This window comes from Nasonia vitripennis, chromosome 2, assembly GCF_009193385.2.
Source record: "Nasonia vitripennis strain AsymCx chromosome 2, Nvit_psr_1.1, whole genome shotgun sequence".
NCBI lineage: Eukaryota > Metazoa > Arthropoda > Insecta > Hymenoptera > Pteromalidae > Nasonia > Nasonia vitripennis.
The window spans coordinates 24,939,196-24,956,001 of record NC_045758.1 but is presented as its reverse complement, the minus strand read 5'-3'; the positions used below and the strand labels follow the sequence as shown (position 1 = coordinate 24,956,001).

The 16,806-nt window shown below is 49.0% G+C and overlaps 1 protein-coding gene across 4 annotated transcripts in view; it reads left to right on the top strand.

Moving 5' to 3' along the window:
- Positions 1-16,709, top strand: part of LOC100122714 (insulin-like growth factor-binding protein complex acid labile subunit) — a 45,001-nt gene extending 28,292 nt beyond the window's left edge. For 2 of the 4 annotated variants that reach the window (XM_031924897.2, XM_031924898.2), the window contains exons 2-8: positions 11,148-11,378; positions 11,751-12,103; positions 12,178-12,539; positions 12,965-13,217; positions 13,303-13,983; positions 14,160-14,631; positions 14,709-16,709. In XM_031924897.2, the coding sequence (XP_031780757.1) occupies positions 11,148-11,378; positions 11,751-12,103; positions 12,178-12,539; positions 12,965-13,217; positions 13,303-13,983; positions 14,160-14,631; positions 14,709-15,107 (2,751 nt within the window). In that variant the 3' untranslated portion in view covers positions 15,108-16,709. Of the gene's footprint in view, positions 1-1,108; positions 1,151-9,457; positions 9,676-11,147; positions 11,379-11,750; positions 12,104-12,177; positions 12,540-12,964; positions 13,218-13,302; positions 13,984-14,159; positions 14,632-14,708 lie in introns of those variants that run through there. The other 2 variants (XM_016982768.3, XM_031924899.2) reach the window with 2 other exon arrangements.
- Positions 16,710-16,806: the final 97 nt, after the last annotated feature.

Genomic DNA, 16,806 nt, shown 5'->3' with positions numbered 1-16,806 from the left:
CACATACACACACTCGTGTCGCGAGGGAAGCGCGCATTCCGTTCTCTCTCTCTCTCTCTCTCTCTCTCTCTCTCTCTCTCTCTCTCTCTCTCTCTCTCTCTCTCTCTCTCTCTCTCTCTCTCTCTCTCTCTCTCTAGGCGCACTTTGAAATCGCGAAAACCGGTCGCGCCCAATGACTTCGTCGCCGAGTCGCGAGAGACTACTTGCATTGCGCGAAAATTGCCGGGTTATTTACCTACGAGGAAACGCGACGCGTATGTGTAGGAGAGTTTGCGCGAGCGGACGTGACGTAAAAGTGTGCGACTGATGCCTTTTTCGGGGGAGGGTTAATTGCGAGCGTGGGTGGATTATTGCGAAGTTGAATTGGGCCCGCGTTTCTGGAGTATTCGCGTGTGTGCAAAGGTGAGGTGAAGCGAACATTTGGGTTATCGAGTGCGCTGTACGTGTCGTTCACCTTCTGTCGTGGTGATACGAGTCTTGGTTTATCGCACCTGGGTTTTCCCGGCGCGCTGCTGGTTTTTCGATGTTTTGAAACTGAGATTGCTGTGTTGTTCGGGTTTGCCTAATTGCCTTTTCACCTGCGAAGCTACTCTAGGTATAAGAGAAAGTAGTTTATACTTTCCAATTCAATTTATATCAAAGCAGCATCGATTTCCTTCGAAATTCAATCCAATTCATCAACGTTTCAATTATCAAAAAACCTACTACTATACATAGACACTCATCGGCACAAACTGCACTTCAGACCCCGATCCAATTTCGCCGATAAACAAAATTGTTCTCTCTATCTCGTCGCACGTGTCTACAGCTCTCGAAAACACGATATCGACGATTTTCGCCGACGAAGAATTACGTAAAACAAAAAGCAGAAGAAACTCGCTTAAGCGCGGGCGTATTATTATAACAACCTCGACGACTCGTGCCGGTTACGATCCTCTATATACTATACACAGCGTCCTTCGCGTTTAGCGCTGTATATATCTAAGCAACGCGACAAAAACGAAGGCGAGACATTTATCGCTCGAAGGCGAAACTCGAACTATTTTTTTGCGTGAATGCCTGCGAAATAATTTTCGAACCAACTCTAATCCGAATCTTTCTGTTCCAGGTGAGTTAGCCGAAAAATCTCCCACAGTCACTGTCGCACGACGTAAGTTGAACAAAACGACATATCTCGCGCCGAAAAACGTGTCTCTTTGTCCGCGAGCCGTAGTCTCGCAAATGTATAAAGCTGATCCCGTATACACCACGATGGTCATATGCAGAGAGAGAGAGAGAGAGAGAGAGAGCCGGCGATCGAATTTCATCTCCTCCCGCGCGCTGCAGCAAATAAAACAAAAGGGGGGAGAGCTATGCTCTCGCGTGTAATTCAGCTCGTATATAAACTCGCGGATACAGAGGGTCAACGGTCCGGCTCTTGCCCCTTATAAACTCGGGGGTAATACACCGAGGAGAAATTCCGGCGATTGACTCGGTTTTCCAGCCGGTGATGCGTGTGCGGAAGGAAAATTGGCCGACGGATTAAGTGATTCGTTATTGGGTAAACTTTGCTGTATAACGTTATTTCTCTCGGGGGAACGACGCCTTTATTTATCGCCTTGGGTTGTATTTCTGGATGTAGCCACGAATCTAATGAAAGACTCCCGCTAACGTTCGTTAAATCAATTAAAACGACCTCCTCGACTGCATCCCTCGCTTCACAAAAAAAAAGAAAATGAAATCGAGAGAACCAGTCGTAGCTATAATCCTCGATAATCTCCAGCGGCTCTTGCACGCATAACCGGAGAGAGAAAAACCGAGCGACATGAGGCGGTCGCGTGCTCTTATATATACACTCGCATTATGTACCAGGCGCAGTCGCGACGTTCGCCACGGTCGATGACTCGCTGAAGGGAAAGAGAGAGAGAGAGAGAGAGAGCTTGTATTTATGCTCCAAAATTGGCGATGCCGAGACGGCCCTGGCTCCGTTCTTTTTCCCTATCCGAGCTGCGCGCGATATCGTTTCCGCGATCGCGACGCCAGCGCCGATTGTCTCTCTCTCTCTCTCTCTCTCTCTCTCTCTCTCTCTCTCTCTCTCTCTCTCTCTCTCTCTCTCTCACCGCGTCGTATTGTACTGTATACGCACGTATGCACATACAGCTGAGGCTCGGTACGAGCCGTCTATTTTTAGCCGCTCGACGACTGCAGCCGAGCGAGAGGTGAAAAAAGAAGCGACGATTGTTGTCTGCCTGTGTATAATGCGCTGCGTGCACATGCCTACGCGAGTGTTTAAATTCGATCGCGGCTCGCGCTTTAACGGTATTATAATACAGGATCGCGATCATCCGCTTCTCTCTGCGACGAGAAGCTTCGGAAAAATATCAAATACATACCTGAGCTTCCTCGGAAAAAAGAGCAATCATCGTCGCGACGCAAATCGAGAGAGCCGACCTCGCAGGAGAGAAAAATATATTATGCTCTCGTAAACCGGCTCCGCAAAGCCGCGCATGTATGGACAGAGCTGCGACGGTTAGTTTTCCACTTGGCATATTCCTCGTTTCCCAGAACACTGATGCACATGCGTACACACACAGAAACGACAGTTTCGCCATTCTTCAAACCGTCAGCTCGCACATAGCCCCGGAAAGACGAGCGGACAGACCGCAGCTTGTGATGCGATTGCAAGCAGTCGTCTCTTTCATTTTGCGCGAATATTATCGAGTATATTGTCTGAAAACGGAGACGACGGAGGATCGATGAGATGAGATTCTCCGCTTATTGTGTATAGCCTTGGATTTTTAGTTTCTGAATAAATTTCGCGACGATGACCTACTTGCGGAGGAGTATAGTAGCTGCTCGCTTGATTTACAAGTTTTTCTGCGCGTATGAAAGAGACAATAGAATTATGTCACTGGCGCTAATGCGAATCGCGTCCTACAGTAGGCTGGCGATATAAATTATACCTACGGTCGTATCTCGTTTTACCCTTGTAACGTCCGTAATTTATCCTTGTAACGTCGAGCTTTTACGAGTTATTCAATATAGATAATAATATATAAGGGAATCGTTTTTTCCATTCGAAATATAAGCTGCGCCGTCGTAAAATCGAGCTCTGATTCGTTATAACCTCGTAAACCGGCTGTCTTCCAGCAGACATAATCAAATGACGCGAAATCCTCGTCGTAAACCTACTTAATGCTTGGAACGTCGTTCTGCAAGTCATCACAGAAACGTACGGTACCTAAAATATGACAGCGATAGAATCATCTCTCGAAGGATCGACGATGCATTAACGCATTGATCGCCCGATTGATCACGATAACGCGGACCACTGGTCTCGTTATTATACGACTACATTATCCTACTTCTTTTGGTGGTCGCTCTTTCGGACGACCGAACACGCCGCGCGGTCAGCCGCACGACTTTTTCGCCCACTTTTGCAACCTATAGTTTCATCTCGCTTCCTGTATATATGTATATATGTATATATGTATATATATATATATAGCAACTATAAAACTATCCGCGAAAAATAAAAGAAAAACCGCGACGTCTACAGTCTCTCCGCAGATTCGCGCAGAGCTGCACCGCAAACTTGCGATGCGCAGAGGAATGCCGGCGTCAGACAGAACAAATATATGCGCGCGACTCTCAACGGCAAACATTCGGAGATATGTGCGCGGGTGTGCAGTACACACTCGCGCGATAAGCGCGATACGTGTGCGCGCGATAACGAAGCGGTGACACGGACTTATGGCTTTTATTATTAAGGGCGGACCCGCGACTGCACAGCGTTATGTGTACACGTGTGCGCGCACCAGGTGTAATTACAATGTGCGAGCATGCTGCGGGATGAATAGCTTTATTATGAGTCGATGAGCGAATAATCGCGGCTCGTCGCTGCTTTTGTTTGGCGTGGGAGTAGGGAAGGGATGTGCCATAGGCCTGATGATGGTTGTGGAGAAAAAACAGTTGGTTTTACCTATGCCTGCAATTTCCTCACATTTTGAGCATACCGTTAGTTTGTGTTTTTTACGTCAAAACACGACGCAAGAGCCACCTGTTCGTCCGAACCTATTCCAGAAAGTAGAAACATCGCTTACACAGCTCCCGCACTGAAATAAAGTCTCGCGACATCGTTGGCGCACACGACGCTTTATTTATCGACGATCGCGCTGATGCCCGTCTCAATCTTTCTCTCTCGCTATATACACCCACGCCATATTATAGACTCAGTCAGTGCAGTAGCCAACGTCGCTAATTGCATAAGCGGCGTTTCCTCGTCAGTTTCTCTCTCGGTGAGTACTTTTTGCGCGCGCAGTGTTTTTTGTTTTTTCTCCGCGGTTATATTTTGATTGATCGACTCTGTTTGATTTACCGCGTGCCGCGTGATTTATTAGGTTTGCGCGTGGCGTGTAATTGGTTTTTTGCCGCGCGCGGGGGCGTGAGGTAAATTTAGCGGCCTGCGGTTTAAAAAGCTCGAGAGCAATGACTTTTTTCAGTGACGAGCTGATGCGGCGCAAAAAGTATATGTCGTTTCATTTCGAATCGTTATCCGATGTTCACTTTTTTGCCTTTGTGTAATGTACTCGCTACTTTTTACATACGTATAGACATAGAACTCTACACAACACTACAACACTATATCTGCGTTTATGGAAAAATGAGAACGGAACAATAAGTTATAGAGCTACTGTTATATGCAGCAGCCTTGCAGTGTTTTACGCGCGTTAACTGTGACCGCTTCATTATGCTTCTGAAAAATTAGCACACTGCTACTTTTGCGTTTTTCAATAAACAGTGATAAATCTCGAGACGAATTCCCTCTAGGCTGTATATCTGGCTAATCGGCGCTAAATCATTTTAATTTCGAACACAGTACGCCTCTCCCGACGACTGACAGTCGACTCAACCGCAGCTGCTCGTTAAGATCGCGCCGATCGAATATGTGTACAAGAGACTTTTTCTCCAGTTTTCTCAGGACCTTCCAAAAACTCGGCGCCGCTCCCCTGTTGTACAACTCAAAGAGGCGCCGCCGCGCGCGAGATTATAAAAAGAAGCCTCGAGAGCCGAGTCCTAAAAGCTACGCTATTAACCGATTTCCCGACTCGGATACGCGTTCCCTCGTCATCGGAGCCGTATACCCCCTTAAACGAGATCTCGACGCGGAAAGTGATTATACGATTTTCTTTTGTTCCCCAAAGTTGTGTGGAATTTCAATCGGGAATCGATCTACCGGGTGCATAACGACGCGAAGAAGTCAAGAATATTACACGAAGAAGAGAATCGGGGCCTCGTCGACGTTTAGGCTGTAGCATGTACGCATTATACACGGACACACAGACACACAGACACACAGACACACAGACACAGGGCAAGGCGTTCCTCTCGAAAAATGGGACTGGAAGGGACCACCTGCTTAGCGGAGCTGCCTCGACTCCCTCTCCTCTCTCGGTCCGGAGTATATAGGAGAGGAAGCGCGCTGATCGCGGCCGCGCAGGTAACTCTACCTGACCGATCTCTCTCTTCTCTCTGCGTGCGCGCAGGCGCGGCTCCGGACAAAGAAAGGGCTCCCCGAGACCCAGCTGGTCCACTTCTCTCTCTCTCTCGCTTCTCCTTTTTCCTCCGGTTCTCTCTTCCTCCCTCCCTTCCTCTGGTCGTTCGCGCTATTGTCTCTCTCGCTCGCTCGGCTTCTTCGAGCTGGCCCGATCTTTCATTACGTTTTACTTCTGATTCGCTCTCTCTCTCTCTCTCTCTCTCTCTCTCTCTCTCTCTCTCTCTCTCTCTCTCTCTCTCGTCGCTCGCTTTTTTCCTGCGCTTCATTACCTCTCCGGTGTGTATCCGATCTCCCGATCGCGCTCGTTTTCTCGAGGAGATCCTTTTTTCGTACACACGGCGCGTTTCTCTCTCTCTCTCTCTCTCTCTCTCTCTCGCTTATGGAATCTTACGTCCCCGACCCTTTCGTGCTCTATGCACATTTCGCGGTCTACTACTGCTTTGTTACCCGCGATTGTTTCAATTATATACGCGCTTTTCATTCACCGCTAGTATGTTTTCGATGTGCACGTTAAAACAGCCGCTGTATACAACACATATTCTCACGATCGCCGACTCGAAATTTCGCGAAATTAAGAGAAGAGCGATAAATTAAACGCTCAAAAACCTGCACGCGCGCAGCGTGAGAGAGTACAAAGAGGCCGTTCTTCGCGCCCGACTATGTCTTCCATTCAATTTGCTCGCCGCTCTCTCTCTCTCTCTCTCAGCTCGCGCAATTTACTCCGCGCGCCAAATCTTTTTTCGCGAACCACACACACACACACATACACACACACACACGAGAGATGATTGTTTCGGAAATTCTCGGCCCGAAGAAGAAGAAGCATCGTAGGCCCTCCGGCAGACGGTAGTGGCTCGGCTACTTTATTCGATTCGCCTTTATCCCGAGACTGCAGCACGCCAAGAGTATAGTCGACTCTCCTTCTTTTTCCTCTACTTTTATTCATCCCGGCATACCTGTCTCTCCACATATGCATGTGTGTCTGTGACTGTACACAGACAGACAAACACGATTGTTCGCGTTTCCTCTGCGCAGCCTCCGGGGCTGTGCAGTCGTGTGTCCGAGAGAGTAGCTGCGCACAGGATGACATAAATAATCGCTCCCATACGGACGCAGGACTCCGCGGCGATGATTATTGTTATTGCGCGCGAGCTCTGTCTGTAAATCGCGCTTTTCTTAATTACCGCCTACCGCGAGCTCTAGGGATTTCGGAGTCCGGCTTCCTTCTTTTACGACACGCCTTCGCTCGAAATATGACTCTCTCTCTCTCTCTCTCTCTCTCTCTCTCTCTCTCTCTCTCTCTCTCTCTCTCTTTCTCAATATTTTATTTCGTGTGCGTGTGTGCGGATGATACGCGCAAAAGCTACGAAGTTATCTAGCTGCAGACGAGGAAAAACGAGGCGACTAATTATACGCACTCGTAAAAGCGCGCGGGGAGAGAGTAAAACCTCGAATAAACGTCGGGGCAATTAAATTTCAGCACTCGTAATAATAATAATGACGTCCTGTATACGTATACACTCTGGGCACCCGGTGAACCGACTACTAAGCCGGAGTACAATTCCATCTCTTTTCTCCCGTGCACACGGATATACCTGCGCGAGTTTCACGTTTTTTTCCCTCGTCCCTGCAGCTATACGGTGGATAATCCTGTTGACTATGGAAAATCCGAAAATCGCTCTCTTCCCCAGGATTACCGCGCTCCGAAGTGCAGGCACGCGTGGAAAAAGATTTTCCCTTCGACGAAGAGAGTAGTAGTATAGTAGGCTATAGTATAGCTGCTATTTTGCGCTTTTAAAAATCCGAAAAGTTTGCACTGCTCTCGGGAGTCGACGTGCGCGCGTTAATTCCTCAGCCTCGCTGAAGTGTTGTCTAGAGCCCTGACGAGAGCAGCTGTGACGGCCGCCGCCGCTGCGATGGATGACTCGGTGGAAATATTAGCCGAAGGGATGCTGCAGCCGAGATGCACCTTGTGCTGCATTATGCTTTTGTGCGGGGGTTTCGGCTGGCTGAATGGTGAAAATTCATTACGAGTGGAAGCTTATCTGAACCGCAGCGATTGTAATTAGCTTATCGAGTTCGTGTAAAAAACTAGTATACGTGACTCGATCGGAATCATCCTTCGATGATAATAACGAGCGTAAAAATTACAATGACAAAACAGCTTTTTTTCACTACACAACACACAACGCGATATGAATATAGATTCTCCCTTACGTCCGCATTAGACAATAAAAAAATTTTATCGCCGCAATAAACTCCGTCACGTCGACGCTTGCGCGTACGCCGTCAAAAGGCGCGGCGAACAAAACGTCGTCCGATCGATCAGACGCCCGCGCGGGGCCCGTATTCGTATAAAAAAAGAAACAAAAGGAAAATCCATCGTAAAAGCGCCGCGAAGAAAAAGTCGCGCGTGACCGGATTGAGCAATGCCGAAAAGGAGCCGGAAAAGGGGATACAAAGACGCGATGCATCCTCCGATTAAACGCGCGTATGTGAGAGGGGAGGAAGAGGAGGACTACTTTTCGCGCTGCGAATTTGCCGAAATTTCGGATCCAACTCGGGTGAATTTTTGAAGGAAAACGCTTCTGTGGTCCGGTGTCGCGCATCTCCCTCGCGATTTTTTCTATAAAACCACACATATCATAATTATAGTATCGCAATTCTAAAATACGCATAAAATTCATCAGCGAATAAAACTCGCGCACACATCAGAATGACGCCATCGCAGTGGAATCCATCTCGACTTTTCCTCCTCCACCTCCATCTCTCGCACAGAGTATATATACCTATAGGAAAATGAAAATACGGATTCAATCCGCGTAAACGTTTCGCACCCGTGCGTCGTCGGCGCTGCAAAAAAGCAGTCGTCCGACCGAACGCGATATGAATATTAACGCGCGAAAAAAGCGCGCAACTTTGCATCGCCGGCGTCTGAGATTCCGCGAGGCTCACGTACGCGCATATAGCTATAGCTGCAGTGTGCTGCATCGCGTATACACAAGAGGCTCATTGTCGCCCGCAAGCGAGAGACGATCTCGAGGGGGATAATCGCGAATTTTTCGGCGCGAATCAAAGCGAAATTTATGACCGACTGCGTATATAAGTGCGGACGGCGCTTTATGTATATATATATATATATATATATATATATATATATATATATATATGTGTGTGTGTATAAGGTATAATACAAGGTGTGCGGGTCGACGAACTCTGCTGAACTTGACGATCTCGCTCTCGGCGTTATCGGACACGACGACTGCGAAACTGCGAGCGCTTCTTATTCTTTCTTCTCTATATTCCTGCAAAAATCACAAAGATCGCCGAACCTCGTGTATATTATCGGCCGAATTCCGCAGCTGCGTTGCGTGAGAAAATTAAAATACACACACGTGCCGCTATCGCGTCGTAAGGGGGACAAAAATTATATAAAAATCCAGCCTCCGAGCGGCTGCATATCAGGTCGCCCAGGTAGAGAGACTCGAGTCATTCTCCGGACACGATAAGAGCGCGCGCTGATAAGGCTGCAACGGCAGAGAAATGAGAGGAAATTCTCTTCGGCGGTGGTTCGCGCTTTTCTTCCTCGACGCTATAATCTCCCTAAACGAATTAAATCTTCCAGCTTTTCGAGCCCTATATGATACAAAAGCTAATTACGCGATTGTTTACACGAGATTGAATTCTCTTCCATAAGCAGAGCCTTTCAAGCTGATTAAATCCTCTCTCCAGCCTCAACTCGGGCTGTGTTCAAAGAGGCGAGCAAAAAAAAATTCTCTCTCCTCCACTCGAAAAAGTAGGCAACAGCGGAGCTCCTTTAAAACTCGCTCTGAAATCCCGTCGAGTGCAGCAGCGGCTCTCTGTTGAGAGTCAGTCACGCGCTTGGATTATCTATTAGCGGAGCGAGAGCTGCAGAGGGAAGAAGCGAAGCTCTCGGCGCTGTAGTCGCTTCGACGCTGAATGAACGCCGCGGCGCCGATGCTGTAGCAGTCGTGTCGGTGAAGTGCTCGAGTAAGGAGTGCGACTCGCGCGTTTTATGCTCTGATGCGCGCTGTTTAGTGGGTAGGCTCGGTTATAGTGTGCGGTGAAGATATAGAAAGTTTTGTTTTTCTACCGACTGGTGTGCTTTGTTGTACGCAGTGAGTTTTGTTTTGCAAATTAATTTATATATAGTGAAGGAATGGGGTGTACAGATGGTGGGCGTCGATGCAGCTGCGAAAAATCATCACGATCGATCGGCGCGTAATTGCGCAATCTCGCGGCGCACAAACGACCCGCATGCGATTCATCCCGCGGGATAAATCAAGCGAAATGCTTCATAAAACAGTCGTCGCGTCGTTGCACGCAAGCGTATTATAAACAAGGCGAAAACCGCCGCGACGAATACTTATACGCGCGCGCAATTTTCAACTTAAAAACCATACAGCCGGCGATGATTTACTCGCGGGCAGATCGCGGCTCTCTCTCTCTCTCTCTCTCCCGAGATGCGAGCCGAGTCGTATTTTACGGCCCTACTCTCTCGCTCGGATACCCGTGGTTCGAAGAGAAGCAAAAAAATAAGGAACGAGCGCAGGAAGAGTAGGTACAGAGAGAGAGAGAGAGAGAGAGAGAAGATATATGTACGTAATGCTCGCGCCGCGAATAACGGCTCGCGCTCGCGCGCCTGTAAGTATCGGCCGATAAAGCCTACTCACCGCGCGAGTAAGTATAGCCGAGCGCGACGAATCGGCCGCGAGCTCGGAAACATTCATTACGCGCCTCGGGATCGGCTGCGAGATGCTTCTCTCTCTCTCTCTCTCTCTCTCTCTCTTTCTCGGATGATAATTAGGGGGCTTTCTGCGCAACGGCGGGTCCTGATTATTCCAACAACGACGCGGTGTGTGTGTGCGATTGTCGTTGTTGGATGACGCGCGTAACGATCGCATCGTGGTGAGTTTTATTGTCGTCGTGGATTTTCAGCGAGTATTTTTCATCGGATAGCCGATTGATCCTTCCCACGCAGTTCGTCTCCGCGGAGAACAAAAGGATCGTCGATTTTTTCCGAGTCTTCGATCGACAATCGCCTTTAATTAATCTCATTATCCCGAGCGTCCCTCTCTCTCTCTCTCTCTCTCTCTCTCTCTCTCACGCTTGACTTGGAAGCTCACGCATATCCACGAGAGACACTTCCTGTTTTAGCGATGCGACGAATCTCCAGTTTCTCAGGGCCCGATACCCGATCGGGGACCGAATTTTAATACCCTGGCGCCGCGCGCTACGTGCGGCTGACGTTTTTTCTTCTAGGAAAGCCTGTGGGAATGCCCGTCCCGATTCTCTCACTTCTTCAACGTCGTTATGTTATCGTTGCTCCGATGGCTTTCGCGGGTGTAACTTGTATTCTTTGTCAACTGCGGCTGATGGGTTTCAGTGGATATGCTTTCGGGGATCTTCGTGTTTTTTTTTTCCCCCGGAGACGATGATCGATGGATCTCTCTGCCGACGCTATTAATCATCGGATGCTTTTTATTGTTGCTGCGCGCGTAGGTGTGACGCGATCAGGATGGATGTGGTGATTTTATATCCTATAGTTTAAATTTTGACTTTTCTTAACCGTCGATTCGTTCGCTTACAGAACAGGAGCGCCAGGATGAAGGGACAAGCAGCCCTGCTGCTAGTCCTGCTAGCGGCCTCCTCGTGGGCGCAGACGAGCGAACGCGTACCCTCGAGCACAGCTGTACCCGAGGTTAAAGCCAGCGTCAGCACCACCAGCGAAGCCGTCTCCTCTATCCTCAGCGGCGAGCCCAAGGATGTGCTCGTCGAGAACATGCACTCCGACGACGACGACGTCGACAACAATGAAAAGGTAATAATACACACTGCACACGTTCTCTCCTCTCTCTCTCTCTCTCTCTCTCTCTCTCTCTCTCTCTCTCTCTCTTTCTCAGCGCGAGCAATTTACTCGACCCAACGACGCGCGCTCGTTTACAATGGTCGTGAAGCAACAGCCTCGCGCTCTCTTACTTTTACGGGCATACGCGGTACAAGAATCACGAATTGAAATGCGAAGTATACTTCCGAGAAGAAGCGACGAAAGTTTTGACGCAACACCGCGTACGCATGGCGAGATGTTATATTCTATAAGTGGAACGCGGAAGTGCTGACACCATTGCGCGACGCTTTTTATCGGCATACCTTCACGATCGGCCGGGGATAATAACGCAGAGTCGACATTCAGATCCAGGAGGAGCTCGCCAAGGTGATCAAGGCCCAGGCGAAGAAGACGACCAAGCCCGCACTGGTGCGCGTGCCCATCAGCAAGTCGAGCACCATCGCAGCGAGCCATGGAAGTTACAACACTACCGATAGCCAGGCACTTAAAGCTCTGCTCGAAGCAGAGGACATGGTCTACAACGAGGACATCGATGCGGATGACGAGGACGACGACGAAGACGAGTACGACGATGACGACGAGGACGAGGACGAGGACGAGGACGACGACGACGACATGAACGACGACGAGGAAGTCATGTCAGGATGCCCCGACTACTGCAGATGCGTCGGACAGTACGCCGCTGCCACCACTGCCAGGTGAGTTTTTCATAATCCTTTAGTTTCGTTTGGAAACGCAGTACAGTATAATACTAACGACGATTCGATCACAGATGCAGCAAACTGCTGGACGACCAGGGCTTCGGCTCGGGCATCGCCCACCTGAAGATCGAGAACGCCGGGGACATCCGGCTGGGACCGCACGCCCTTCGCAAGCTCGGCCTCCGCCAGCTCGAGTCCATCAGCATCGTCGACACGAAGATCGTCGAGCTCGACCGCACCGCCTTCGACGGCCTCAAGGAGCTGTTCGTCGTCAACCTGACCCGCAACGGACTCACCAACATCCATCCCGACACCTTCCAGAACAACTCGGGCCTCAGCCTCCTCACCATCGCCAACAACCCTCTGAAGCTTCAGGCCAGCAAACGGAGCAGCAGCGACTACCTGCTCGATGCTCCGAGTGTCACGGAATTAGGTAAGATATTCTGACATGCCGGAACGATGAGTCGACCGAGTGACGGATGGTATTTATTAATTTGAAAGATAAGCATCGATTTGCGAAACCGCACAAATATCGATAAAGCATAATCGCGCGAATCAAACTGTGCATAACAAAGACGTTTTATATTGCCTATCTGCTCCACGCGCGTCACACGCGGAGAATGCAAAAAAAAATGAAACTTCGTCCAGATTATGTACGCTTTCGCAATTAGCGTCGATACGTTAATTTAATATACGATGTATCGTATATCTCACTGAACAGTATTGCTCTAGAGATTAAATTCAAAGTTTTTCATTGATATATTGCCTTATCTGTCGACGCTTGTGCTTTCCTTTGAATCGAGAAAATTTCGATAATCATATTGTGCAACGAATTAATCGTCGATTTGACCTGCCCAGACGTCTCGGGCAACCAACTGTCGCGCCTGCCCAAACGCGCCTTCTCCAAGATGACGAACCTCGCCTACATCAGCTTGAAGAACAACCGTCTGAACTACGTCGACGAGGACCTGTTCGCCCCGTTGGATTCGCTTGTCGAGCTCGACCTGTCCCAGAACTCGCTCTCCGGTCTGCCCGCCGACCTGTTCAAGGACAAGGGTCTGCAGACTCTCCGCATCTCCGGAAACAAGATCACCAGTCTCAAGACCATCAAGTAAGATCCTAAAATGATCGTAAATACATTCGTGAATTGCCTTGGTCACGATTCCTAATCTGATGTTCCGTCGAATCTTCAACAGGGCATCGAAACTCACGACCTTGGATGTGTCGATGAACCGTCTGAAGCTGATCGTCAAGGACGACCTGGCCGGTGTACCGTACCTCGACCAGCTCTACCTGAGCGACAACAACCTCAAGAGGATCCACTCCCACGCTTTCGCTGATCTCGACCAGCTGACCTACCTCGACCTCAGCACCAACAACCTGGGCAACCTAGGCGAGCACCACTTCCGCACCAACTCGCGACTCCAGGTTCTCCTGCTCAGCAACAACCCGGATCTGGAAACCTTGCCGGTCTTCAGGACCAACGCCCAAGAGTTCGAGAGATACAGCATCTACCGTTTCGAGTGCGAGAACTGCGGCCTGACCTTCATCGAGTCCGGCACGTTCGACGCCATGCCAGCGATGACGCGTCTTAACCTGGCCCACAACAAGCTGACCAACCTGCCGAAGGACCTTCTGCGCTCGCTCTCGTCCCTGCGCGAGCTCGACCTGTCCAAGAACCGCTTCGACAAGCTCGAGGACGACGTGTTCGAGGGCGCCACCTCGCTCACCAAGCTCAACCTTGCCATGAACTCGTTCGTCTCCGGACTCAGGGTCACGCCCTTCCTCAAGACGCCGAACCTTGCCCGCCTGGACGCCAGCTTCTGTAACATGCAGCGCGTCTGGAGCGAGGCCCGACTTCCCTTCAAGAGTCTAAGGTACAGCGATCCCTCCTGTGCTTATACAACAGCTTACGATAACGCTCGAACGTTACAATTACCGATCAAGGAAACGGCGATGCGAAAACGCGACTCGTCGACCTTGTGCCATATTCGCCGACTCGTACACGATTATCGCTACATTAAACACTTAAACTCACTCTTACCTCCAACAGATTCCTCTCGCTCCACAAGAACCGTCTGACCCGCATCACGGTCGAGGAGCTCCGTGCCATGCCCCAGCTCTCCGTCCTGGACATCTCGCGCAATCCTCTGCGTTGCGACGAGGACCTCAGCGCGGCCGTCCAGTGGCTGACCGACAACAACGTCACACCTACCGAGTCGACGCGCAGCTCCAACGGCGAAGGCTTCAAACGCGGCGACTACGACTACGAGGGTTACGCCACCGGCGACACCGACGCCGTCAGCCAGTGGACCGACCTCGCCAAGAAGCTCTGCGACTCGTGGGAGGGCGGCCCACCACCGAGACCGGCACCCAAGAAGCCCGTCAAGAAGGTGCAGTCAGCCGGCGCCCAAGCCAGCAGCGCTGCTGCCCAGGACTCCGCCGAGGAGGGAGGCCTGCCATCCCTGTCCGGACCTTTCATCAAGTTCGACTTCAGCGACGACGTCGTGTTCAGCGGAAAACAGGTGAGTGCAGCAGACTCCTGCTCTGTTGAACGATCTCGATTCCACGTGACTAACCGCGAACTTACGCTGCTTCGCAGGGCGAGTACGGCCAAGGCCACAGCTCGAGCGCCTCGAAGGACGAGGAGATCGAGAACGCGTGGAACAGCGCGGACCAGGAATACGAGGAGCTCGCGAACGTGCACTATCGGGAGTGGTACACGGACGCCTTGTGGCCGGTCGTCACCGTCGTCCTGATCACCTTGGCGGTACTCCTGCTATGTGCCCATGTCGCCGTTTGCCTGGCCAAGCGTCGCGGACGTGGTCCCGTCATCCGCACGCCCATGATCCTTCGACCTGGTCTCATCGACAGCAAGAACTGCGGCCTCGTCTACAAGCCCCTCCAGGAAGAGATCGCCACGCCGCACATGCCGAAACGCGGCAGCTTCTACTCCAGCAGCACCTTCCACTACGACAAGATCGTCCCCGAGAGCGTCTAAGTCTCGTAAGCACGCTGCGATCGTCCTCGTGTACGCCTTTCGAGTCTTGCGTCGAGTCGTTACTCTCTTCCTCTCGATTATGGTTTTTCCTTACTTTTTCATATCTTGCACCCACTGAACAGTTTGACGTACGCGATTCTGCGCAAGATTTCGAGCAGCTATGCGAAGACAAATTTGAAGTGTTGAGGAGCGGTGATCTTCCGATTTACCTTCGATCGGTAGCTCAGAGCTGCTCGAAGACGATGTAGGCGGAAATTTCACGCTTCTGAATTTCGGAGAATCGTGGGTCGATAGGGGCAGACCGGATTACGTTACTTTGACGCTCGCAAAAATATAAACATTCCATTCACGCATAAAATACTAAAGTAGGCATTATTGTTGGTTCTATATGAAAAATCGTCTTCAAAGTGACGCGATCGGTAGTCCAGGTTGGGAGCCTTACGGAAAATATTTATTTGGCGTTGCGGAGGATGCTGTTCGTTACCGAGTGCGCGGTAGCTTGCCGTTGTTTATAATTCTGTAATCGATGCATAGAAAGGCAAAGTGTCGTTAACGCGTAAGCATTGTACTTTAATATTAACTAATAGTATTTAAAAAATAACGATAACAACGACCATCGGAAGAGAGTGTCGGTTTGCTATTTCTTACGGGCGTAAAAGATAGCAAAGAATCATGTGTATGTGTTGGAATAAGGATTTTCCGTAAGGCGCTGTTGTCTATATCGTGCAAGAAGAAATTCCAAATTAGCGATTGTTCCATTGAAAATTCGCGCACTCTTTAAACACGGACCAAACAAACAAATTTTTACGAAGATATATTTATAAATATATTGTGTACATGGTGGATGATTGCGAACAAATTATTTTTTAATCTCGTTGAAAGGTTCTGTCGATCGTTTATATCTGTCTGGATAATTCATGCCGAGAAAAAAAAAATGATAATGATAATAGTGTATAAGTGGACGGCGCAAACTTATCGCTTTACTGCATATTTGCTGATATCGCCATGTTGCGGGATACCTTTACATATTATATTTTAGTTAACTTAATACATACTGTATCAGATAGGAAATCCATTGAGAACGTAATGATTTTTTTCTTTTCCAACTACTTGTATGATATTTTTTAAGTTTCGTGGAAATATAGTCCTGGGCGGGATGAGCAAAAACAGGTTATTGGCAAAGTTTGAGTTGAAGAAATTACATATACGATTCTGTTTCATGTTTTTATCCGCATAATCTTTTAAAAACTAACTGGAAACAATCCTCTTTCTCTGATGTAACACTACTTAATTTTAAATCGAGTATATTGTTTTCTTCAACGCGCAGAATGAATGTAAAGAAAAAGCATCTTGTTGTTTCGGTCATGTTAAAAGCGTTGAAGAGATCGTAAAAAGCCCAGAAATAGTATACATAAAACATAAAGCAAGAAATTCAACTGCAGTTGTTTGTACAAGTCCATGTGACGAGTTCTGTTAAAAAAATATACGGAACATTATATATTATATGGCATGAAAAAAAGTACGGGCGTTCGCACAACGCTTCCCGCTGTAAATAATATTCTCATAAAGTTTTAATAAAATTTTAAATAAGTGAAAAAAGTATCAAACGCTTCTGTTTCTTTTGCCTGTGCCAATACACGATAAGCATTCGTCAATAGTTCTGTTATCTTCGTTTAGACGGATATGTAACGGATTTATT